Raw genomic sequence first — 27,630 nt, forward strand, 5'->3', positions numbered from 1 at the left:
CTAATTCCCTCCATTAGTGGATACTGGCACACAGCCTTCATCAGTCAGGGCATTGAGTATAGAAGTTGGGATATTCTGTTGCAGTTGTAACATAAGAAGTTTATAAGATTGTGAGGGCCATAACCAGAGTAAACAGCCAGTATTTTTTTCTCAGGGATAAAATATCTAATACTAGAGGGCATGCATTTAAAGTGAGAGGGGGTAAGTTTAAAGGAGATTTGTGGGGCAAGATTTTTGTTTACACAGAGAGCGGTGGGTGTCTGGAATGTGCTGCCAGGGGTGGTGATGGAGATAGATACATGAATATGTGGAGAATGGAGGGATGTGGACGTGTAGGCAGAAGGGACTAGTTTAGTGGGCTTTTAACTACTAGTCCAATTACTTTGGCACAACATTATGGGCCGAAGGGCCTGTTCCTGCGCTATACTGTTCTATGTTCTATGTACAAGACGCTGGTGAGGCCACACCTGGAGTATTGTGCTCAGTGTTGGTCGCCCTGCTATAGGAAAGATGTCATTCAGCCGGAAAGAGCGCAGAGGGAGATTAACAAGGATGTTGTCGGGACATAACGGACCGAGTTATGGAGAGAGGTTGAACAGGTTGGGTCTGCTTTCACTGGAGTGTAGGAGAATGAGGGGCGACCTAATGGAGGTGTATAAAATTATGAGGGACATAAGACAGGGTGAATGCGCAGAGTCTTTTTCCTAGGGTTGGGGAATCAACTAGAGGGCAGAGAGAGGGACAGACTTAATAGGAACCTGAGGGGCAACTTTTTCACCCAGAGGGTGGTCCATATATGGAAGGAACTGCCAGAGAAGGTGGGTGAGGCAGGTACATTAACAACATTTAAAAGGTACTTGGACAGGTACGTGGATGGGAAAGGTTTAGAGGGATATGGGCCAAATGCAGGCAAATGGGACAAGCTTAGATGGGAATCTTGGTCGGCATGGACCAGTTGGGCTGAAGGGCGTGTTTCCGTGCTGTGTGACTCTGTGAATCTTTATTGAGAAGGACAAACTGTCAACACTGACTGGGACCCCTGTCCAGCCCGACAGACGGATTCAGGTGACTCACCTTAAATCCAGTCGGGCACCAGTCAACGAACTTGACAGTCTGCGACCTCTTGATGGTGGCGATGGAGGTGCTGACGTCCTTGGGCACCACGTCCCCGCGGTACAGCATGCAGCACGCCATGTACTTGCCCTGGCGGGGGTCGCACTTCACCATCTGGTTGCCCGGATTGAAGCACATCCTGGTGATCTTGAGGGTGGTGTGGCGGCTGTTGTAGGCTGCGTCTTTCGGGGGGAGGGGCGCGTAGGCCGTGAGTGGGAAGTGGATGCGGGGGTAGGGTACCAGGTTGGTCTGGAATTCCGCCAAGTCCACGTTGAGGGCGCCGTCAAAGCGCAGCGAGGCGGTGATGGACGACACAATCTGCGCGATCAGGCGGTTGAGGTTGGTGTAGGTGGGCAGCTCGACCTCCAGTTTGTTCTTGCAGATGTCGTAGATGGCCTCGTTGTCCACCATGAAGGTGCAGTCGGAGTGCTCGAGGGTGCAGTGGGTGACCAGGACGGCGTTGTACGGCTCCACCACGGCGGTGGAGATCTGTGGCGCCGGGTAGACGGCAAACTGCAGCTTGTGCTTCCTGCCGTAGTCGACGGAGAGCCTCTCCATGAGGAGGGAGGTGAAGCCCGAGCCGGTGCCACCCCCGAAGCTATGGAAGATGAGGAACCCCTGCAGTCCCGTGCACTGGTCTGCCTGCGGGCATCCAAAGAGGGAAAATACAGGGAGAGATTAAGGCAGCAACATCTATCATTGAAGACACCCACCATCCAGGCCATGCCATCTTCTCACAGCTCCCGTCGGGCAGGAGGTACAGAAGCCTGAAGTCCCCACACCACCAGGTTCAGGAACAGTGACTTCCCTTCAACCATTTGGTTCTTGAACCGACCGGCACAACCCTAATCACTGCCTCAGTACAGCGACACTGGGACCACTTTGCACTACAGTGGACTTTGTTTCTTTTGTTCTAATTGTGTTCTTTCATGAAAAAGTTGTGTATAATTTATGTTTTTTCTTGGGAATGTTGTGTATCTGATGCTATGTGCCTGTGATGCTGCTGCAAGTAAGTTTTTCATTGCACCTGTGCACACATGAACTTGTGCATTTGATAACAAACTTGACTTTAAATTTTATTCAGACAAAGTAGGCTTGTATTCCTTCCAAACGCAGGGCAGTCTGGAGGCTGCTGCCATCAGTAGATGGTTCAGTGACTGGGCGATGGAGATTTATAGTGGGCTGATGACTTTTATGCAGGGAAGGGTCGTGATCTGGCGCTTCGGGATGGTGGAAATAGGATGAATGCAAAGGGAAGTAATCTGCAGGGCTGTGGGAAAGGGGCAGTGGCGTGGGAGGGAAGGGGTAGCTCTACCTGGGGCCAGCAATGGCCCAACGGCCTCATTCTGTGCCACAATAACCCTATAGTTTTAAACTGTATATTGTGGTCACTATTGCCCAGTTGCTCCACTATTTTTTTTTATTTATCCTTCACTATTACGACAGTGACTATACAGTAAGTGAGGGCAAGGATAGATGGGCACTTGATTGCCTGAATGAATACAAAAAACACACAAAAATAGGGGCAGGAGCAGGCTACTTGGCGCCTCAAGCCTGCCTCACCATTCAGTAGGATCACAGCTGATCTATGCTGGCCTCAACTCCTCTGCCAATTCCAGACAACCCTTAATTCCTCAATCAATCAAATATTTATCTGCCTCTACTTTAAACATATCTAATGATCCAGCTTCCACTACCCGAGGGCAGAGAATTCCCGAGATTCACCGTGCTCTGAGAGAAGGAATTTCTACGCAACTCAGTTTTAGGTGGCCGGCCCCTTATTTTGTAACTACGTCCCCTCCCTTGTTCGTAACTCTCTATAATGGGCTACAAAATGAAGTTGGGCAGCATTGCTGACAACAGCACATCCCTTCCCGATGAGCTTAATGCATCCTATGCGTGTTTTGAACAGAAGGGGAATGGAATGTCACCACCCACCCTGACAGCCTCCAATGCACCTGAACCCACAGTCACTGTTGCGGACTTAAGATCAGTCTTCCAGAGAGTGAATCCGCAGAAAGCATCTGGACCGGATGGTGTCCCTGGCAGTGTCCTTAGATCCTGTGCAGATCAGCTGGTGGGAGTATTTGCAGACATTTTTAACCTCCTCTACTTCAATCTGAGGTTCCCACCTACTTTAAGAAGACTACTATCATCCCGGTACCTAAGAAAAACAAGGTAACGTGCCTTAATGGCTCTGACATGCACCATCATGAAGTGCTTCGAGAGGCTGGTCGTGGCACACATTAACTTCAGCCTCCCAGACACCCTCAACCCACTGCAATTTGCTTACTGCCAAAACAGGTCTATGGTAGACGCCATCTCCCTAGCCCTACAATCATCTCTGGAGCATCTGGACAGTAAAGACACCTACATTAGGCTATTGTTTATTTACTACAGCTCCACCTTTAATACTATAATTCCAAGCAAACTCATCGCCAAACTCCGAAACCTGGGACTCAATACCTCCCTTTGCAACTAGATTCCTGACTTCCCAATCAACAGACCGCAATCAGTGAGGACGGGCATCAACACCTCTGCCATGATTATTCTCAACACTGGTGCCTCACAAGGCTGCATCCTCAGCCTCCTACTCTACTCCTGATACACTCATGACTGTGTGGCCAGATTCTGCTCTAACTCCATCTACAAGTTTGCAGATGATACCACCGTACTGGCTGTATCTCAAATAACAATGAGTCGGAGTACAGGAAGGAGATAGAGAGCCGAGTGACATGATGTCATTGACAACAACCTTTCCCTCAACGTCAGCAAAACAAAAGAGCTGGTCATTGACTTCAGGAAAGGGGACGGTGTACATCAACGGTGCTGAGGTCGAGAGGATTGAGAGCTTCAAGTTCCTAACAGTGAACATCACCAATAACTTGTCCTGGTCCAACCACGTAGATACCACGGCCAAGAAAGCTCACCAGCGCCTTTACTTCTTCAGGAGGCTAAAGAAATTTGGCATGTCCCCTTTCACACTCACCAATTTTTATCGATGCACCACAGAAAGCATCCTATCTGGATGCATCGCAGCTTGGTATGGCAACTGCTCTCCCCTTGACCGCAAGAAACTACAGAGAGTTGTGGGCACAGCTCAACACATCACGGAAACCAGCCTCCCCTCCGTGGACTCTGTCTTTACCTCTCGCTACCTTGGTGAAGCAGCCGGCATAATCAAAGACCCCTCCCACCCGGGTCATTCTCTCTTCTCTCCTCTCCCATCAGGTAGAAGATACAGGAGCCTGAGCGCACATACCACCAGGCTCAAGGACAGCTTCTACCCCACCGTGATAAGACTATTCAACAGTTCCCTTATACAATGAGATGGACTATGACCTCATGATCTACCTTGTTGTGACCTTGCACCTTATTGAACTGCACTTTCTCTGTAGCTGTGACACTTTACTCTGTACTGTTATTGTTTTTACCTGTACTACCTCAATGCACCGTGTACTAACTCAATGTAACTGCACTGTGTGATGAATTGACCTGTACGATCGGTGTGCAAGACAAGTTTTTCACTGGACCTCGGTACAAGTGACAATAATATACCAATACCAAAATGCAACATCTCGCACTTAACCTACCAACACGTCTTTGGAAACAGGAGCACCCGGAGTAGGCCCACACAGTCACAAGAAGCAAGTGCAATCTCCTCACAGACAGTGCCGAAGGTCAGGATTGAATCCCGCTTGCTGGAGGCGTGAGGCACCACCGCACCACTCTGATATGGTGCATTTGGATTTCCGGAAGCCTGTTGATGAGGAGTCAGGTGAAAGGTAACCAAACTGGCACTGATGGAATTGAGAGTTGTATATCGACAGTGACAGAGACAGGCCAACTAGCAGGATAAGTAGGGTGACACATGGTGGTGCGGCGGGTAAAGCCGCTGCCTCACAGCACCAGAGACCCGGGTTAGATCCTGACCTCGGCCGCTAACCTGTGTGGATTTTGCACGGTCTCCCTGTGACCCCGTGGGTCTCCCCCAGGTGCTTTGGTTTCCTCCCTCATCCCGACGACGTGTAGGGTCGGTGGGTTAATTAGTCACTGTAAATTGCCCCCTAGTGTAGGTGTGTGGTAGAATCTGGGGGGAGATGATGGGAATGTATTCTCAAAGGGGCAAGGTCAAGTTTATTGTCAGGTGCACAGGTCCGTGTGTGCACAGGTGCAGTGAAAAGCTGACTTGCAGCAGCATCACAGGCACACAGCATCAGATACACAACATTCATAAGAAAAACATAAATTATACACAAATTTTACAAGAAAGAACACAATTAGAATAAAAAATCAAGTCCATTTTAGTGCAAAGTGATCAAAGTGGTCATAGTGCTGCTAAACTGTGGTGATTGGGGTTGTGCCGGTTGGTTTGAGAACCGAATGGTTGAAGGGAAGTAGTTGTTCTTGTAAATGTTTATCAGTGTAAGTGGGTGGTAGGTGGTGGGAAGGTCCTGTTTCCCTGCTGTAGAACTGTGTGACTCTAACTGTAACTACTAGAAAGCTGTAGGAATCAGTGCCGGGACCTCAGCTACTGACATTAAGGATTCAGATGAGGAGTTACACTACCCTCCCGTGCAGTTCATTTTCCTTGATTCTATGACCAAATTAGCTGACTCAAAGAATGTGCAAATGGGTACAGGCAACATAAAAAATATGGAAAATGCTGGAAATTCTCAGATCAGGCAGCAACTCAGGAGAGAGGAACAGAGTTACCGTTCTAATGACCCTTCACCAGAACTGTTGTCAACCAGGAAGGCTTTTAAGCTGCCTGTGTGTGAGCCACACAGTGTTGTAGGGCTGCAGCTTGAGAGTCTCTCCGTGAGGAGGGAAGTGAAGCTACCCGCAGCTTTGCAGCCAGTGAGATCATATACAGCACAGATACAGCGCCTGTAGCTTACCTACAAATGAGTGACATACAGAGGGACTGAGCAACAAAATCTGCTGGAGGAACTCAGCGGGTTGAGCAGCATCTATTGGGGCAGGAAAGGAACTGTCGACATTTCGGGTCGAAACCCTGCATCAGGACCGACCCAAAACATCAACAGTTCCTTTCCCCACACGGATGCTGCTGAACCTGCTGAGTTCCAGCAGCTTGTCTGTTGCTCCAGATTCCAGCATCTGTAGTCTCGTGTCTCCCCAAAGAGTGTTTGAGGTGTCCTAGTGCATGAATCTCAACAAGTTAGCAGGCAGGTCCAACAAGTCTTTAAGACAGTGAACAATGTTGGCCTTTACTGCAAAGAGGTTGAAGTTTAAAAATAGGGAGGTTTTGTTGCAGTTGTACAGCTGTTGGTGAGGCCACACCTGGAATACTGCACAGTTTTGGCCCCCTTACCTGAAAAAGGGTGTAGTGGCATTGGAGGCAGTCCAAAGGAGATTCATCCTGTTAATTCTAGGGATTGGTTCATTGGTATTGGTTTATTATTGTCACGTACCGAGGTACAGTGAAAAACTTGTCTTGCATACTGTTCATACAGATCAATTCATAACACAGTGCATTGAGGTAGTACAGGGTAAAACAATAACAGAATGCAGACTAAAGTGTGACAGTTACAGAAAAAGTGCAGTGCAGATGGACAATAAGGTGCAAGGTCATACAGAGGTAGATTGGGAGGTCAAGATTCCACCTTATTGTACTAGGGAACCGTTCAATAGTCTTATCACAGTGGGATAGAAGCTGTCCTTGAGCCTGGTGGTACGTGCCCTCAGGCTCCTGTATCTTTTGCCCCATGGGAGAGGAGAGAAGAAAGAATGTTGCCGAACCAAGTCGTGATGCATCCAGATAGGATGCTTTCTATGGTGCATTGGTGAGTGTCAAAGGGGACATAGTGAATTCCTTTAGCCTCCTGAGATGCTTTCAGTATTGTGAAGAACGATCCAGAATGTTTCTTCTAAATCACTGCCACTTCCTTATTTCCAACTATTAATTCTTCAGTCTCATCTTCTGAACCAACACAGTGGCACAGCTGGTAGAGCCACTGCCTCAGAGCTCTAGTGACCCGGGTTCGATCCCGACCTCCGGCTGTGGGTAGGTGTGTGTGCACGTGTGTGTGGAGCTTGCACCTTCTCCCTGTGACCACAAAGGTTTCCCCCCACATCCCGATGACCAGAGGGTCGGTAGGTGAATTGTTGGGAATGTGGGGGAGAATAAAATGGGATTACAGGCCCTTCCCGGGTTACAAACGCCCGACTTATGGACATACGTACAAGAAGGGCACAACAATCGAGCTGAGCAGACCTGGGAGCGCTGAGCAGACTCAATCGCTCACTCACCGTGTCAGTGAGCAGCTCTCCCTGCGCCTGCTCACTTTCTGTGCTCCTCTCCCACACACGGTTTTTTGAGTCATAGAGTTATACAGCACAGAAACAGGCACTTTGGCCTAATTCATCCATCTCCATCAAGGTGCCTTCCTGAGCTATCCTATTTGCCTGTGTTTGGCCCATATCCCTTAACCTTTCCTATCCATGTACCTGCCCAAGTATCTTTTAAACACTGTAATTGTACCCACCTCTACCACTTCCTCCGACAGCTCGTTCCACACACCCACCACCGTGTGGAAAAACTTACCCCTCAGGTCCCCTTTAAATCTTTCCCCTCTCACCTTAAACCTGTGCCCTCTAGTTTTAGACTCCCCGACCCTGGGGGGATATAGACTGTGACTGCCCACCTTATCTACGCCCCTCGTGATGTTATAAACCTCCATAAGGTCGCCCCTCAGCCTCTTCTGCTCCAAGGAAAACAGTCCCAGCCTGTCCAGCCTCTCCTTATAACTTGAGCCCTCCAGTCCCAGGAACGTCCTGGTGAATCTTTCCTGTACCCTGTCCAGCTCAGTGACGTCCTTCCTGTAGCTGGGAGACCAGAATGCTCAGCATGTGATGTCAGAAACCATCAAGATATTGGGACAGCTACATGGCCTAGGTTTAGAGGGATATGGGTCAAACGTGGGCTCGCTTAGATGGGCATCTGGGTTGGCATGGACAAGTTGGGCCGAAGGGCCTTCTTCCATGCTGTATGACTCTTTGACTCCGTGACCAGAACTGCACACAATACTCCAAGTGCGGTCTCACCAACATTTTGTACAACTGCAACATAACGTCCCAACTCCTGTACCTATTGCCTTGACTGATGAAGGCCAGCGTGCCAAATGCCTTCTTCACCGCCCTGTCTACCTGTTCACCACCTTCAGGGAACTCTACCACACTTACTTTACCTATTCTCTTTTTTATATTTTAAGAAATTACTGTTTGCTTTTGTATTTCTTGCTAGTTTACTCTCAAAATCCAGTTTCTGCCTCTTTATTGTCTTTTTGTCATCCTTTGTTAGGTTGGCTGCTGTTTGATTACAGCTCGGCGTTCAATACCATCATCCCCTCAGTATTAGTCACCAAGCTTCAAAACCTGGGCCTCTGCACTTCCCTCTGCAACTGGATCCTCAACTTCCTCATCGGGAGACCACAGTCAGTGTGGATCGGTGATAACATCTCCTCTTCTCTGACAGTCAACACAAGCGCACCTCAAGGGTGTGTGCTTAGCCTACTGCTCTACTCTCTCTACACTCAGGACTGTGTGGCTAAGCACAGCTCAAATGCCACTTATAAATTTGCAGTTGACATCACTGTTGTTGGTAAAATCTCAGACGGCGACGGGGAGGCGTACAGGAGTGAGATAGATCGGCTGGTTGAGTGGTTTCGCAACAACAACCTCACACTCAACGTCAGCAAGACCAAGAAATTGATTGTGGACTTCAGGAAGGGGAAATTGGGAGAACACGCACCAGTCCTCACTGAGGGGTCAGCAGTGGAAAGGGCGAGGAGCTTTAAGTTCCTGGGTGTCAACATCTCTGAGAATTCGTTCTGGGCCCAACACATTGATGCAATCATGAAGGCGGCACACCAGCAGCTCTATTTCATTAGGAGTTTGAAGAGATTTGGTACATCACCAAAGACTCTTGCAAATTTCTACAGATGTACGGTGGAGAGCATTCTGACGGGTTGCATCACCGTATGGAGGCTCCAACGCGCAGGATCGCAAGAGACTGCAGAGGTTGTAGACAGCCAGCTCCATCACGGGCACAACCCTCCCTGTCATAGAGGACATTTTCAAGAGGCAAGAAGGTGGCATCCATCATTAAGGACCCTCATTATCAGGGACATGCCCTCTTCTCATTACTACCATTGGGGAGGAGGGACAGGAGCCTGAAGACCCACACAGAACGATACGGGAACAGCTTCTTCCCCTCCGCCATCAGATTTCTGAATGGTCCACAAACCCATGAACATTACCTCATCGTTCCTTTTTTTTTGCACGATTTATTTATTTTGTAATTTACAGTTTTTGTGTCTTTGTACTATACTGCTGCCGCAAAACAACAAATTTCACGTCATTTCACATAAGGTACTTAATGAATACTTTACGTCAGTATTCACCACGGAAAAAGATCTGGGGAATTGTAGTGGGGACTTGCAGTGGCCTGAAAAGCTTGAGCATGTAGATATTAGAAAAGAGGTGGTGCTGAAACTTTTGGAAAGCATCAAGTTAGATAAGTCGCTGGGACCGGATGAGATGTACCCCAGGTTGCTGTGGGAGGCGAGGGAGGAGATCGCGGAACCTCTGACGATGATCTTCGTGTCGTCCATGGAGACGGGAGAGGTTCCGGAAGATTGGAGGGTTGCGGATGTTGTTCCCTTATTCAAGAAGGGGAGTAGGGATAGCCCAGGAAATTATAGACCGGTGAGTCTTACCTCAGTGGTTGGTAAGCTGAGAGAAAAGATCCTGAGAGGCAGGATTTATGAACATTTGTAGATGTATAATATGATTAGGAATAGTCAGCATGGCTTTGTAAGGGCAGGTCCTGCCTTACGAGCCTGATTGAATTTTTTGAGAATGTGACTAAGCACATCGATGGAGGGAGAGTAGTAGATGTAGTGTATATGGATTTCAGCAAGGTGTTTGATAAGGTACCCCATGCGAGGCTTATGGAGAAGGTGAGGAGGCATGGGATCCAAGAGGACATTGCAGTGTGGATCCAGAACTGGCTGGCCCACAGAAGGCAAAGAGTGGTCGTTGAGGGGTCGTATTCTGAGTGGAGGTCGGTGACCAGTGGTGTACCTCAGGGATCTGTACTGGGACCCTTACTATTTGTGATTTTTATAAACGGCCTGGATGAGGAAGCGGAGGGGTGGGTTAGTAAGTTTGCGGATGACACGAAGGTTGGGGGTGTTGTGGATAGTTTGGAGGGCTATCAGAGGTTACAGAGGGATATAGATAGGATGCAGAGTTGGGCTGAGAAGTAGCAGATGCAGTTCAAGCCAGATAAGTGTGAAGTGGTTCATTTTGGTAGGTCAAATATGTTGGCGGAATATAGTCTTAACAGTAGGACTCTTGGCAGTGTGGAGGATCAGAGGGATCTTGGGGTCCGAGTCCATAGGACGCTCAAAGTGGCTGCGCAGGTTGACTCTGTGGTTAAGGAGGCATAAGGTGTATTGTCCTTCATCAATCGGGGAATTGAATTTAGGAGCCGAGAGGTATTGTTGCAGCTATATAGGTCCCTGGTCAGACCCCACTTGGAGTACTGTGCTCAGTTCTGGTCGCCTCACTACAGGAAGGATGTGGAGGCCATAGAGAGAGTGCAGAGGAGATTTACAAGGATGCTGCCTGGGATGCGGAGCAGGTTGAGGGAACTCTGCCTTTTCTCCTTGGAGAGATGGAGGATGGGGGGGGGGGGGGGACCTGATTAAGGTGTATAAGATGAGAGGTATTGATAGGGTAGATAGTCAGAGGCTTTTCCCCAGGGCTGAATTGGTGGCCAAAAAACGACATAGGTTTAAGGTGCTGGGGAGTAGATATAGAGGAGATGTCAGGGGTAAGTTTTTTTACTCAGAGAGTGGTGAGTGAGTGGAATGGGCAGCCAGAAATGGTGGTGGAGGCTTATACGATAGGGTCTTTCAAGAAACTGTTAGATCGGTATATGGAGCTGAGTAAAATAGAGGGCGATGGGTAAGCCTAGTAATTTCTAGTATAGGGACATGTTTGGCACAGCTTTGTGGGCCGAAGGACCTGAATTGTGCTGTAATTGTTCTATGTTCTATATAAGACGGTGATAATAAACCTAATTCTGATTTGCAAAATTTTCAAAATCTTCTGGTCTTCCATTGATCTACAACATTTTACATCTTTCTTTGAATTCGATAGCATTCTGAACTTGTTTTGGTTAATGGAACTCAAGGGCGGGAACATGTTCTGGGGAGAAGGGAGTGTTTTCTCTACACACACCAGATTTTAAGCCTTTCAAGAAATGACCTACCAGGATCCGGATGCGATCCAGGACCAGGTCTACGATCTCGGTGCCGATGGAGCAGTGGCCCCGGGCGTAGTTATTCGCCGCATCCTCCTTGCCGCTGATGAGCTGCTGGGGGTGGAAGAGCTGCCTGTAGGTGCCGGTGCGAACCTCATCTGGGAATGCAGAGCAAACGCAGTCAATACGCGATCACTCCGCTCACTGGCTGACACGGGCCAGAGGGAGGTCACACCACAAAACTTCCCTCTGTGTCTGGCTGCAGAGATAATGACCTGATGTATTATCACAGCACTTCACTTGCCATTAACTTTGTTAATTTCAGAGTGCTCGATCCCTTACACTGGCTCCTGGTCCAGTCACACTGCAATTCGTGTTTGTGGATCCCTCCGATCACTGTGCTGTCACCAAGACTGCTTCAGTGTCATAACATCCCACACACCTCTAACGATCCCCCAGGCCCACTGCAACCCCCACCTGGGGGCATCTCCCACCCCGTAACACCCCGCATCCCATAATATCCCCACCCTTTAATATCCCTGACTCGGTAACGTTCCCCACAGCCGGTAACATCTGCCACCTGGTAACATTCCCCTCCCTGGGGCACCTTCCTCCGCTCTCTCAGGCCGTGCATTCCCGGTACTCACCACTCTCTGCGTGAAGGAGGCCTCCCTCATATCCCTTCCAAATCTCTTCCCCCCTTACACTAAATCTATGTCTTCCGGTTTTAATACGGGTAAAGTTGTGCTGCCCTATCTATACCCCTGTTTTATATTTCTCAGTTGTGTTTCCTCTTAACCTCCTCTGCTCCAGGGAGAACAGCCTCTCTGGTCTCTCCTCGTAACCGAAACGCTCCATCCCAGGCGCCGTCCTGGTGAATCTCCTTTGCACCCTCTCCAGCGCTGTCTCATCCCTTCTGTAGTGTGGTGACCAGAACTGACGCAGAGATCTGACCAATGTTTTATAAAGTTGGGAGCATAACCTCCCTGCTCTTGTATTCAGTGCCCTAGCTAATGAAGACAAGTATCCCATATGCCTTCAACCTGTGCTGCCACCTTCAAGGATATTTGGACTCACACACCAAGCTCCCTCTGTTCTTCAACACTCCCCACCGTTCACGGTGTGTGTCCTGCCCTTGTACACCGAGGTCCCTCTGTTCCTCAACACTCCCCACCATTCACGGTGTGTGTCCTGCCCTTGTACACCGAGGTCCCTCTGTTCCTCAATACTCCCCACCATTCACGGTTTGTGTCCTAGCCTTATTAGTGCTCCCAAGGGCACATATCACCAGGCTCAAGGACAGCTTCTATCCCACGGTGATGATTATTGAACGGTTCCCTTATGCGATGAGATGGACTTTTGACCTCACAATCTACCTCGTTATGACCTTGCACCTTATTGTCTACCTGCAATGCACTTCCCTGTAGCTGTGACACTTTACTCTGTATTCTGTTATTGTTTTTACCCTGTACTACCTCAATGCACTCTGTACTACCTCAATGCACTGTGTAATGAATTGATCTGTACAAATGGCATGCAAGACAAGTTTTCCACTGTACCTCAGTACAAGTGACAATAATAAACCAATACCAAAATGCATCACTTGACATTTATCAGGATTAAACTCCACCTGCTATTTTTCATCCACTGTACATAATACATGTTGTTACCTCCTCAAAAACTTCAATCAGACAGATGTGTCTGACAAAATCTCTGTCAATCTCCACTGAATATATTCAATAACTGCACTTCCACAGTTCTTTGCAGGAGAGAATTCCAGAGATTCAAGAGCTCAAGGGGAGAGACTCAGCAGCTTCACATTCCTGGGTGCTAATATCTCGTGTTACCAATCCTGGGTTACCTTGAATCACCTGTTGCATATAGATGCAATGATGCAGAAGGCGCCTCTCCCTTCTCAGCAGCTTGAGGAGATTTGGCTCGTCACCAAATACTCTGACAAACTTCTACAGATGTAAGCGGAAAGCATTCTAACTGGTTGCATCGCAGTCTGGTAGGGCAATTCCAACCCACAGGAATGCAAGAGGCTGCAGGGAGTAGTAGACACAGCCCGGTCCATCACGGGCACAGCGCTTCTCACCACTGACAGCATCTACAAGAGGCCCTGCCTCAAGGAGGCAACATCTATCATCAAGGATCCCCACCATCCGGGCCATGCCCTCTTTTTGTTGCTACCATCAGCAGGAGGTACAGAAGCCTGAAGTCCCACCAGGTTCAGGAACAGCTACTTCCCTTCAACCGTCAGGCTCTTGAAGCGACCTACAGAACCCTCACCCTACCTCAGCAACGGAACACTACGGCCCACCTCTTGCACTACAATGGAGTTGTCTGTGTTTTTGTTTTGCACAACCTCTTATTCTCTTGTATGATTTGTGTATAATTTTTGTGTGTTGTCTGTACCTACGTGCCTGTAATGCTGCTGCAAGTTTTTCACTGTACCTGTACCTGGCGCTGTTATGCTAGCCGCTACACCACTGTCCCTGCTAGGCCGGGACTGTTTTCTCCGGAGTGAAAGAGGCTGAGGGAGTGACATAATCGAGGAGTCTAAAACTAGGCACAGTTTTAAGGTGAGAGGGGAAAGATTTAAACGAGACCTGAGGGGCAAGTTTTTCCACACAGAGGGTGGTGGGTGTATGGAACGAGCTGCCAGAGGAAGTGGTAGAGGCAAGACCAATTACAACATTTAAAAAACACTTGGACAGGTACATGGATAGGAAGGGTTCAGAGCGATCTGGGCCAAATGCAGGCAAATGGGACTAGCCCAGGTAGATAACTAGGTCAGCATGGACAAGTTGGGCGGAAGGTTCTGTTCCGTGAGGTATGATTCCATGACTCTGATGGGAATGGTTTCAATCCAAGAGCTTGCCTTGGCTGTTCACAATCATTCTCCTTACCGATCACAGTAGGCTCCAGGTCGATGAATAATGCTCGCGGAACGTGCTTGCCCGCCCCCGTCTCGTCGAAGAAGGTGTTTAAGGAGTCGTCGCCAAGCCTGGCGCTTCTGTAGCTGCGCATCTTCCCGTCCTCCTTGATCCGGTGCTCCAGGCAAAACAGCTCCCAGCACGCATTTCCAATCTGCACTCCAGCCTGGCCGATGTGGATCGAAATACATTCCCGCTGAAGCAGGTAAGGTGCGATTACTTACACGGATTAAAGCTCTTGGTACAGTCGGTGGGAGACTGGAGGGAGGAATGTGTGCGCTTACACATCACTGCCTCTCACTCGCCACACGTCACTCAGTCTGCAGCCCACCTCATTCTGTTGCATTCCCCCACTCCTGCCCACCCTCCCTGTCCTATACAATATAACCATAGAGTCTTTACGGCATAGAAAGGTTCAAGGTCCATCAAATCCAGAGCATTCAGTCTCATTCTGTGACCTTATTATGGACCTCATTATGGCTACCTCATCGTGGCCCTTGCACCTTATTGTCTGCCTGCACTGCACCTTCTCTGTAACTGTAACACTTTATTCTGCACTCTTATTATTTTCCCTCGTACTACCTTGACGCACTGTTGTAATGCCAACCGTGATGCCTACCTAAGCTAATCCCACTTGCCTGGGTTTGGCCCATATCCCTCTATGCCCTTCCTATCCATGTACCTGTCCAAGTGCCTCTTAACCATTGTAATCGTACCCATCGCTACCACTTCCTCTGGCAGCTCGTTCCACATGCCTATCACCCTGTGGGAAAAACTTGCCCCTCAGGCCCCCTTTAATTCTCCCCCCCCCCCACCTTAAATCTGTGCCCTCTAGCTTGAGACTCCCCTACTCGGAGGAAAAGACTGACCACCCACCTTGTCCATGCCCCTCATGATTTTATAAACCTCCATAAGGTCACCCCAGAGCGTCCTTTGTTCCAGTGAGAGGAAACCCAGATCTCTCTTTATGATTACAGGCCTCCATTCCAGACCCGGGCAAAGAGAAACACAACACAAAATACAGTTAACGTTTTGGGTCCCAGACCATTTGTCAAACCGATGTTCTGATGTAGGGTCGCTGACCTGACTGTTTATCCTTCTACAGATGATAGGCTCTACTTCGTTAGGAGTTTGAGGAGATTTGGACTGTCACCAAAGATTTGGTCTGTAGAAATCTGCAAATTTCTACAGATGTACGGTGGAGAGCATTCTGACTGGTTGCATCACCGCCTGGTACGGAGGCTCCAATGCGCAGGATCACAAGAGGCTGCAGAAGGTCGTAAACTCAGCCAGCTCCATCATGGGCACAACCCTCCCCGCCATCGGGGACATCTTCAAGAGGCAAGAAGGTGGCACCTATGATCAGGGACATGCCCTCTTCATGTAACTACCATCGGGGAGGAGGTACAGGAGCCTGAAGACCCACACTCAACATTTTAAGAACAGCTTCTTTCCCTCTGTCATCAGATTTCTGAACCGTCCATGAACCCATGAACACTACCGCCTTATCCCTCTTTTGCACTAATTATTTTTGTAATTTACAATTTTTATGTCTTGCACTGTTCTGCTGCTGCAAAGCAACGAATTTCACGACATATGTCAGTGATAATCAGCCTGATTCTGACCTGCTGTGTGTTTGCAGCATTTGCTGTTCTTATTTCAGATTTCCAGCATCTGCAGATTTTTGATTTTTTCCAGATTAACAGAGCCAAAAGCCCCTCATCTTAGAACGCCTCAATCCTTCCCAAGATGTGGTGACCAGAAATAGTTACAATACACTAATCATGCGCTATAATCTGCTATACAGGTCTAGCAGAACCTCCTTGCTTGGTACCACCACTGCCTCTATTTCTAGAGGACAGGGAACCCACATGCTTCAATACTGTCCTCCGACGTTGCCCTGACACTTTCGAGGATTGATGCCATGTTCAACCAGGTTCCTCAGTTCACAGAGAGATACAGCACAGAAACAGGCCATTTCAGCCCACCAGGTCCGTGCCAACCAGCGACCACCCACTTACACCATCCCACGTCGATCCCATTATTTTAGTCTCCCCACGTTCTAGTCAACTCCTGCACAGATTCTTCCATTCACCAATACTCTGGTGGCAACTTACAGCAACCAACTAACCCACCAGCCTGCACGTCATTGGGGCACAGGAGATCACCGGAGCACCCGGGGGAAACCCACAGGGTCACAGAGAGAACGTGCAAACTCCACACACTCACACACACTCACTCACAGCGCCAGAGGTCGGGATTGAACCCAGGTCTCTTGTGCTGTGAGGCAGCGGCTCTATTAGCTGCACCACCCTTGCCGACCCCAGTTCCTACACTCCCTTTCGAAGTTAGCCTGCATTGTCTTTTGGTCAGCATTTATTACTTCATACACCTTAGTATTCAGGGTGCCCACACTCTCGTGCCCTCCCAACACACCATTGACCACAGCCCCCCACTTCAGTGCCTCATTGATGGCCCCATGTCGTCAGCCTCAGCCGCTGCCACTCCATCGTTCCCTGCCCCTTTAAATCCCAATGGCAGGTGGACGTCAATGGAGGGAGGCGAGGACCCCAGGCACATGCAGAAAGGATGACGAATCCCCTCCTGTGGAGGTGAAACAGGGATGTGTGGGAGTCGGGCAGGAGGTGACACCCGCACGCCAAGCTCTCACCATCTCGCGATGCCACCGGTCTGGGCCAAGGCTCGTCTCACGGAATGGATGTCGGCAGGCATAAGGCACGGCAGCTTCGCCGGAACTGCTGCACTTCGGCCACTGGGAATGGAGCGAGCAGCAGACCTGGATAAAGAGTAAGGTGGTTGATCATCAGTGAGGAGTGTGAGAGGGAAGGGATGTGGTCGCAACAATTGAGGCACAACGTCTTCCGGCAATCAGGGATACTGCAGTGGGAACCCCACACACCCAGTGCGTCCCAGCAGGGAACCACAACCCCCCCCCCCACACACACACACACACACACACACCATGTCCCCAGCAGGGAACCACACCCCCCCCTACACACACCATGTCCCAGCAGGGAAGTCCCCCACACACACACCATGTCCCAACAGGGAACTACCCCAACCCCCCCCCCCCCCCAACACACACACCGTCCCAGCAGGGAACTCCCCCCCACACACACACCATGTCCCAGCAGGGAACCCCACACACACACCCAGTGCATCCCAGCAGGGAATCCCCCTCACACACGCAGCATGTCCCATCAGGGAACCCATTGATGAAAGATCTTGTTTTTGAAACTTGAATGTTTTTTCTCCCTTCACTGATGCTGCCTGACTTGCTGAGTGTATCCACAGTACACCCACCATACCCAACCAGTGAAACCCCTGCACTTATCAGTCCTCCCAAGGGAATCCTCTGTGTCCATTATTTCTCATGAACTTCCACGAACTCTGCATGGAACTGTTACCCTCACTGGCAAGGTCAAGTATTAGTTCTCCTTGAAGTTTCACCCGTCATCTTAAGCCTGTGCCTTTTAGTCTGAGACTCCTCTGCCCTGGGAAAAAGACATTACAATCCTATCAATGCCTCTCATAATGTTATAAGCATCTGCGGGGTCACCCCTCAGCCTCCTGCGCTCCAGGGGTCCAATCCCAGCTGATCCAGTCTCTTCTTATAGCTACAGCCCTCCATTTCAGTTGCTGAAGGGGCTTTTGTCCAGGACACACACGGCAGGCTTCGTGCATTACTCGTTGAAGATCAGATGCTATTTTACTGCAGGCTGTTTCAGGCCATAGAGGAACACAGCACGGAAATGCCCTTCGGCCCAACTAATCCATGCCGACCAAGATGCCCACCTGAGCTAGCCCTGTTTATCATGTATCCCTCTGAACCGTTCCTATCCATGTACCTGTCAAATGTTGTTAATGTACCTGCCTCACACCCACTTCCTCTGGCAGCTCGTTCCATACACCCTCCACCCTCTGGGTGAAGAAAGTGCCCCTCAGGTCTTTTTTAAATTTTTCCCCTCTCACCTCCAACCCATGCCCTCTAGTTCTTGGTTCTCTTTTCCTGGGACCATTCACCCTATCTATGCCCCTCATGACCTTTATAATATCAGCCTCAGTCTCCTACACTCCAACGAATGAAGTCCTTAGCCTGCACAGCCTCCCCCATAACTCAGGCCCTTGAGTCCCGGCAACATTGGTGTAAATCTGTGGTACATTCAGGTAAAGTTGCTGCAGGTGCCTCTGGAGTCCTGGGCCGTTGATCACGATACATGAGTTTGGATCTCAGCTGGGGAATTTCAAATGCAAGGAACAGGAGCTATTCAGCCGCTTGAACTTTCACCACGGCATATCTTCTCCCTCAGCACCACTTTCCTGCACTACCTTCAATTCCCTCAATATCCAGAAATCTACTGATCGCCACTCTGAACAAACAGTTACCAAGCATCCAGAGCTCTTCCGAAGATTAACCCCACTGGTTGCGGTGTGTAGAAACCTCCCCTCGTCAGTCTTCTGTGGGCCATTTTCATCTCAGGCAGGCTGAGAGTCATGGGTTCTGCTGTGGCTGGTTGGGCTTGAGCGGGAAGCATGGATTATTCCACAGACGGGGTAGAAGGTGGAGACGCAAGAGACTGCAGATGCTGGAATCTGGAGCAACAGACAATCCTCTTGAAGGAACTCAGCAGGTCAGGCAGCATCCGCTGAGGGAAATGGACAGTCGACGCTTCAGGTCGAGACCTTTCATCTGGGCAAGGCTTCCGGGTGCTCCTGTTGCATGGACTCCAGGTTCTCAATCCCATCTCCAAAACCATAGAACAATACAGCACAATACAGGACCTTCGGCCCACCATGTTGTGCCGACCTTCAAACACGCCTAAGATTATCTAACCCCTTCCTCTCATATGTTCCTCTATTTTAAATTCCTCCATATGCTTATCTAACAATCTCTTGAACTTCACCAACTTATCAGCCTCCACCACCACCTCAGGCAACGTATTCCATGCACCAACCACTCTCTGGGTAAAAAACCTCCCTCTGACATCTCCCCACCTTAAAGCCATGCCCTCTTGTATTGAGAATTGGTGCCCTGGGAGAGAGGCGCTGGCTGTCCACTCTATCTATTCCTCTTAATATTTTGTATACCTCTATCATGTCTCCTCTCATTCTCCTTCTCTCCAATGAGAACAGCCCTAGCTCCCTTAGCTCCTCATAATGCATACTCTCTAAACCAGGCAGCATCCTGGTAAATCTCCTCTGCACCCTCTCCAACGCCTCCACATCCTTCCTATAATGAGGCGACCAGAATTGGACACAGTACTCTAAGTGTAGCCTAACCAGAGTTTTGTAAAGCTGTATCATTACTTTGTGGCTCTTAAACTCGATTCAATCTCAAATAATCCTTCTCTGTTTTTGAGTGGTCATGGGCTGAAAGTTCCCAGGGCTCAGTCAGAATGTTCTTCACGGAGACTTTAGGATATCCTTGAATCTTTTCCTCTGTTTGCTTGGTAATCTTTTCCTCAATCAGCTGAGGGTCTGATGCCAGGCAGGCCAACAACAGAGTGTAACTTTGTCCTCGATACTGTGGATATTACAAATCAACGGGTCTACAATAGAACCAATCTCACAGCTAAGACTGGCACCAGACAGTGCTACATTTCTCAGTGCAGTGTTCCAGCACACCTCCAACAATCTCCCCTTGGGAATGCAGCTAATCTTCAGAACAAATTGGGACTGCCCAAGCAACAGCAACTACATTTCAGAACCAAGGTCACCAAAGCTCAGTAGTTGAGCTGCGTTATGCTCAGAGGCCAAGATCCAAAACTGCAACTGGATCCTTGATTTCCTGACTGCAATCAGTAGGGATAAGCAGCAACACCACCTCCACGATTGTCCTCAACACTGATGCCCCACAAGGCAGCGTCCTCAGCCCCTTACATTACTCCCTATGCATTCACCACTGTGTGGCCAGCTTCTGCTCCAGCTCCATTTCCAGGTTTGCATGTGACACCACACACAGTGGGCTGGATCTCAAACAACAATGAAACCGAGTACAGGAAGGAGATAGAGAGCCGAGATGCGTGGTATCAAGACAACCACCTCTTCCTCAGTGTCAACAAAAGAACAGAGGTTGATTTCAGGAAGTGGGGTGGAGTACACGCCCGTCTGTATCAATGGTGCCAAGGTGGAGATGGTTGAGAGCTTCAAGTTCCTCGCTGTAAACATCACCAACAACTTGTTCTGGTCCAATCACATGGATGCTACGGCCAAGAAAGTGCACCAATGCCTCGACTTCCTCAGAAGGCTAAGGAAATTCGGCATGTCCCCGACGACACTCACCAATTTTTTCTGATGCACCATAGAAAGCATCCTATCCGGATGCATCACAGCTTGGTCTGACAGCTGCTCTGCCCAAGGCCGCAAGAAGTTGTAGAGAGTTGTGAACAGAGACCAGACTCCCACGAGAAACAGCCTCCCCACCATTGACTCCGTCTACACTTCCCACTGCCTCGGTAAAGCAGCCAACATAATCAAGGACACCTGCCACCCCGGTCATTTTCTCTTCTCTCCCTGTCCGTCGGGCAGAAGATACAAAAGCTTGAGAACACCAGACTCAAGGACAGCTACTATCCTGCTGTTATAAGACTTCTGAACGGATCTTTTATACGATAAAGATGAAGGCTTGATCTCTCAGTCTACCTTGTCTTAGCGCCCTTGCACTTTTTCTTCTGGCATTGCGCTTTCTCTGTAACACTATATTCTGCATTCTGTTTTGGCTTCCTTTTGTACTACCTTGATGTACTGATGTATGGAATCACCTGTAAACAAAAGCTCTTCACTGTCTGTATCTGAGTACATGTAACGATAATAACCAATCACTCGTTCATGCAAGCGTGAATCAGTCTTGCACTCAACGTCCACAAGACAAAATCAGCCCCGCTGCACCACACTGCCCACTGACAACTAAGAAGCCTGGCTCTTATTCTGAGACACCAACCTTTGATTCTCCACACACCTCATCCTCCCTGTGTCCAACCTGTAAGAACAGTGTAAGCTGTAATGAAATCTCCTCTCATTCTCCTAGAAAATACAGACCTGGTATACTTAATCCCTCCTCGTACAGCAAACCTGCCATCCCTGGGTCATTCCTGAGGAGGCAGGTTTCCCTTCCTGAAGGACGTGAGTGAAATACAAGGTTTTTACGATAATCAGCATAGTTTCTTATTTATTTTAATGCTCTAGCATTTTTAAAAATTCCAGTTTTATGCCCCAGATCCACTAACTGCTTTTTAACTGCTTCCTAGGTTCAAGGAGTAATTGATGTGCTGGATAGTGAGGAAGGTTGTCAGAGGATTTAGCAGGATGTAGGCCAGTCGGAAATGTGGGCAGAGAAGTGGCGGGTGGACTTTAATCTACCTGAAGTCGAGGACTGCTGCACACAAATCTGGTGATCCTGACCTGTACGAGAAATCGAGATACGACCTTCGGAAAGCTATCAGGAATGCCAAGAGGCAATACCGGCTCAGTCCCAGACCAGCCGTCAGTTATGGCAAGACTTACATGCCATAACAGGCTACAAGATGAAGTCGGGCTGCATGGTTAACAACAGTGCATCCCTTCCTGATGAGAACGCACTCGATGCGCGTTTTGAACAGAAGGGAATTGGATTGTCACCACCCACCCTGGCAGCCTCCAATGCAACTGAACCTGTGGTCACCGCTGAGGACGTAAGATCAGTCTTCCAGAGAGCGAACACGAGGGAAGCATCTGGCCCAGATGGTACCCCTGGCCGTGTGCTCAGATCTTGAGCTGATCAGCCGGCGGGGGTATTTGCGGACATATTTAACCTCTCCATGCTTCAATCTCAGGTTCCCACCTGTTTTAAGAAGACCACTATCATCCCGGTACCGAAGAAAAGCAAGGCAACATGTCTCAATGACTACCAACCAGTGGCTCAAACATCCACCATCATGAAGTGCTTTGAGAGGCTGGTCATGGCACACATCAATTCCAGCGTCCCAGACAATCTCGACCCACAGCAATTCGCTTATCGCTGAAATAGCAGACGCCATCTCCCTGGCCCTACACTCAGCTCTGAAGCACCTGGACAGTAAAGACACCTACCGTAGGTTAGACTATTGTTTATTGACTACAGCTCTGCCTTCAATACAAGAATGCCAAGCAAACTCGTCACCAAACTCCAAGACCTGGGACCCAACACCTCCCCCTGTAAATGGATCCTTGACTTTCTGACCAACGGGTCGCAATCGGTGAGGATAAGCAGCAATACCTCCAGCATGATTATTCTCAACACTGGTGCCCCACAAGGCTGCATCCTCAGCCCTCTACTCTACTCCCTATACACTCATGACTGTGTGGCCAGATTATGCTCTAACTCCATCTACAAGTTTGCAGATGATACAACCGTTGTAGGCCGTATCTCAAACAACAATGAGTCGGAGTACAGGAAGGAGATACAAAACTTAGTGACATGGTGTCATGACAACAACCTTTCCCTCAATGTCAGTAAAAGAGCTGGTCATTGACTTCAGGGGGTGGTGCACAAGCACCCGTCTACATCAACGGCGCTGAAGTCGAGAGGGTTGAGAGCTTCAAGTTCCTGGGAGTGAACATCACCAATAGCCTGTCCTGGTCAAATCATGGATACGGCCAAGAAAGCTCACCGGCACCTCTACTTTCTCAGGAGGCTAAAGAAATTCGGTTTGTCCCCTTTGACACTCACCAACTTTTATCGATGCACCGTAGACAGTATCCTATCTGGATGCATCATGGCTTGGTACGGCAACTGCTCTGCCCAGGACCGCAAGAAACTGCAGAAGAGTTGTTTCCGTGATAAAGCATTTGAAGTTTCTGAAGGGGGCTTTAAAATTTCAATGAGATAGATGTAGAGAAGATGATTCCACCTGTGGTGGAGACCAGAACCAAGAAGCCTTCTCTGTAAGACGGGCCTCCAATAAATCCAGTCAGGAATAGAAGATAGGAGAGAACACAGAGCAGTAGAGCACAGGAACAGGCCCTTCAGCCCACCATGTCTCTGCCAACCATGATGCCAGATGAAACTAATCCCATTAGCCTGCACGTGATCCGTATCCCTCCATTCCCTGCATGTTCATGCCTAAGTGCTCTTAAATGCCACTATTGTATCTGATCCCATCATTACCCTTGGCAACATGTTCCAGGCACCTACGACTCTCTGTAATTGCCCTGAACATTTCCCTTAAACTTTTCCCCTCTCATCTTAAAGCTATGCCCTCTATTATTTGACATTTCTACCCTGGGAAAGGCTCTATCTTCCCTATCTATGCCTCATAATTTTATAAACCTCCCCTCAGCCCCTGCCGCTCCAGAGAAAACAACCTACGTTTGTCCAACCTCTCCTTATAGCTCATTCCCTCTAATCTAAGCAGCATCCTGGTGAACCGCTTCTGCACCCTCTCCAAAGCCCCTACATCCTTCTTGTAATGCAGTGACCAGAATTACACATGATAATCTAAATGTAGCCTGGATCCTTGACTTTCTGATCAACAGACCACAATCAGTGAGGATAGGCAGCAATATCTGCAGCACGATTATTCTCAACACTGGTGCCTCACAAGGCTGCAGCCTCAGCCCCCCCTACTCTGCTCCCAATACACTAATGACTGTGTGGCCAGATTCTGCCCTAACTCCATCTACAAGTTTGCAGATGATACCACCGTAGTAGGTTGTATCTCAAATAACAATGTGTCGGAGTACAGGAAGGAGATGGAGAGCCGATTGACATGGTGGCATGACAACAACCTTTCCTTCAATGTCAGCAAAACAAAAGAGCTGGTCATTGACTTCAGGAAAGGGGGTGGTGCACATGCACCTGTCTACATCAACGGTGCTGAGGTCAAGAGGGTTGAGAGCTTCAAGTTCCTGGGAGTAAACATCACCAACAGCCTGTCCTGGTCAAATCATGGAGATGGCCAAGAAAGCTCACCAGCGCCTCTACTTCCTCAGGAGCCTAAAGAAATTCAGTATGTCCCCTTTGACACTCACCAACTTTTATCGATGCACCACAGAAAGCATCCTATCTGGATGCATCACAGCTTGGTACGGCAACTGCTCTGCCCAGGACCGCAAGAAACTGCAGAAAGTTGTGGACACAGTCCAGCACGTCACTGAAACCAGCCTCCCCTCCTTGACCTCTCGCTGTCTTGGTGAAGCAGCCAGCATAATCAAAGACCCCACCCACCCGGGTCATTCTCTCTTCTCCCCTCTTCCATCAGGCAGAAGATACAGCAGCCTGAGGGCACATAACACCAGGGTTAAGGACAGCTTCTACCCCACTGTGATAAGACTATCGAACAGTTCCCTTATATGATGAGATGGACTCTGACCTCACGATCTACCTTGTGACCTTGCATCTTATTGTCTACCTGCACTGCACTTTTCTGCAGCTGTGACTTTACTCTGTACTGTTATTGTTTTTACCTGTACTACCTCATTGCACTCTGGACTAACTCAATGTAACTGCACTGGGTAATGAATTGACCCGTATGATCGGTATGCAAGACCTGGACCTCTGTACAAATGACAATAATAAACCAATACCATAAGTTTTATACAGTTGCAACATGATTTATGACTCTTGTACTCAATGCCCTGACCATCTGCCCTATGCCCTATGCTTTCTTCACCACCCAATCTACTTGCACGGTCGTTCTCAGGGAGCTATGGACTTGGACCCCAAGATCCCTCTGTATATCAATGCCTCAACTTGAGGTGTTGCATTGGCATGTGGATGTCAAATACTCCTTGGAAGATAAGAATCCACCTCTGGCAAGGATTCACTTGTAATTAGAGACATGCTAACAAAGTGATTATCACTGCAAGCAAAGCACTGCGGCTTATAGCCAAATAAACTGTTAAAAGGCACAGAAGTCAGGCTTAGACCAGCCTTTTGATGGCAGTGCATACAAGCAGAACCCGATAATGCAGGAAAAGGTCTTAAAACTCTGTCAGCAGTGCCTTGTCAAAACCTCTTCTTCCCCATGGAACCACATCTAAAATCCAGATGAGCAGAACAAATGAGGTCGCGACATAAATGAGGAGAGGACTGGTCTGGATTTGCGCAAGCGTTCCTCCCTCTCCTACCGAACAGGGACCCACTTCTGTCATCCCTGTGCACTGGAGACTCCAAAGGCAGACTGTGAGAGCACTCTGCGGAGCTCCGGCATTCAATGCGCAGGAGACACCCCGAGCTTCCTGTTGCCAGCCACCCGAACCCACCAACCCCATTCCCACCCTGGCCTGTCTGCCTGCTGCCTCCTGAAGCAGAACAACCAGGCCCAACACCAGCTCGAGGCACAGCACCGACCTCCGTCCGGGGATGTCACAGGCTTCCAGATTCAATATGGAATTCCCCTTCTCCATCTGTATCAACTCTCGACCTCTGCTGCAAGTCATGTCTGTGATATTGACTCATCCTTTCCCCTCCCTACTACACACACCTCCACCTGCAATTTGCTCCATTTATTTGTCATGCTCTATCTGCCCCGTTAACAGACCATCCCCACGGCTACCCTGGTCACAACGTTTGACCCATCCATCCCTCCCCCATGCAACTTAAAACTGACTTTTAGCTCTTCCTATCAAAGTTCTGACAAAGAGTCTTTGACCTGAAACTAACTTTGTTTCTCTCTCCATAGATGACTTGCTGGGTGAAACACAGAAAAGTACAGCACAGGAACAGGCCCTTCGGCCCATCATGTCTGTGGCAACCACGGTGCCAAATTAAACTAAACCATTCTGCCTGCACATGATCCATATCCCTCAATTTCCTACCAGTTCACGTGCCTCTCGAACACCTCTTTCGTACCTGCCTCCACCACCTCCCCCAGCAGCCCGTTCCAGGTACCCACCACTCTCTGTGCAAAAAAACTTGCCCCACATATCTCCTTCAAACTTTCCCCCTCTCACCTTAAATGCATGCCCTCTAATGTTTGTCATTTCTATCCTGGGAAGATAATGTCTACTTTGTCTCTGCCTCTCATAATTTTATAAACCTCTATCAGGTCTCCCCTCAGCCTCCACTGCTCCAGAGAAAACGACACAATTTTGTCCAACCTCTCCTTATCGCTCATACTCCTAATCAAGACAGCATCCTGGTGAACCTCTCCGAGATATGATGCCTCCAATTTCTTCGTAAAATGGGGCATCCAGAACTGCACACAATGTATTTTCAGCATTTTCTGGTTTTGCTGTTTTATGGAACAGAGCCCATTTTACACTTCTAACACAGGGGAAGATAATAATCTATCCCTAAAAGGAAATTGCTTCCCCTACCTCAGAGTCACGGATTCACACAGCACAGAAACAGACACTTTGCCGACCTCGTCCATGTTAGCTATCAAGTACCATCTACACTAAACCCATTTACCAGCACTGGGTCTGTAGCCTACTATATCTTGGCGATTCAAGTACTCATCTAGATACTTCTTAAACATGACAGTACCTCCTCCCTCCACCACCTTCTCAGGCAACAAGTTCCAGATTGCAACCACCCTCTGGGTGAAAATCATTTTCCTCAGATCCCCTCTTAACTCTTCACCTTAAACCTCTGCCCACTGGATTCAGATGTCTGCGTTATGGGGGAATATTCATCACGACCCACCTTCTCTATGCCCCTCATAATTTTGAAAATAGGGTAGAGCTAGTTGAGAGCTTCAAGCTTCTCAATTTGTCCTGGTCCAGCCACATTGATGCTACAGCCAAGAAATCACAACAGCACCTCTACTTTCTCAGAAGGCTAAGGAAATTCAGCATGTCCCCAATGACTCTCACCAATTTTTACAGATGCACCAGAGAAAACATCCTATCAAGATGCATCACGGCTTGGTATGCCCAAGACTATAAGAAATTACAGAGAGTTGTGAACGCAGCCCAGTCCTTCACACAAACCAGCCTCCCTGCCATTAACTCTGTCTACATTTCCCACTGTCTCAGGAAAGCAGCCAACGTAATCAAGGACCCCTCCCATACCGCATTCTCTCTTCTCCCCTCTCCTGTAGGGCAGAAGATAATAAAAGCTTAAGAGCACGTACCACCAGGCTCAAGGACAGCTTCTAACCCGCTGTTAGACTCTTGAATAGACCTTTGATATGCTGAAAGGTGAATCTTGATCTCCCAATCTACCTCGTTGTGGCTCTTGCACTTTGTCTGTCTGCACTCTCTCTGTAACTGGAATACTATACTCTACATTTTGTTTTCTTATTACTGCCTCGATGTATGGAATGGTGTTCCTGGATGGCACACAAAACAACAGCTTTTCAC

At 48.8% G+C, this 27,630-nt stretch overlaps 1 protein-coding gene across 1 annotated transcript in view; it reads right to left on the minus strand.

Annotated features, from left to right (window-relative positions):
- LOC127567136 (tubulin alpha-1C chain-like) overlaps nt 1-27,630 on the minus strand; it is a 39,345-nt gene that overhangs the window by 6,347 nt on the left and 5,368 nt on the right. Inside the window, exons 2-5 of the mRNA XM_052009831.1 lie at nt 17,018-17,143; nt 14,320-14,542; nt 11,417-11,565; nt 1,075-1,755 (exon numbers count right to left, since the gene is read on the minus strand). Of these exons, the coding sequence (XP_051865791.1) occupies nt 1,075-1,755; nt 11,417-11,565; nt 14,320-14,542; nt 17,018-17,020 (1,056 nt within the window). The 5' untranslated portion in view covers nt 17,021-17,143. The remainder of the gene's footprint in view (nt 1-1,074; nt 1,756-11,416; nt 11,566-14,319; nt 14,543-17,017; nt 17,144-27,630) is intronic.

Source organism: Pristis pectinata, unplaced genomic scaffold (assembly GCF_009764475.1).
Source record: "Pristis pectinata isolate sPriPec2 unplaced genomic scaffold, sPriPec2.1.pri scaffold_131_arrow_ctg1, whole genome shotgun sequence".
Lineage (NCBI taxonomy): Eukaryota > Metazoa > Chordata > Chondrichthyes > Rhinopristiformes > Pristidae > Pristis > Pristis pectinata.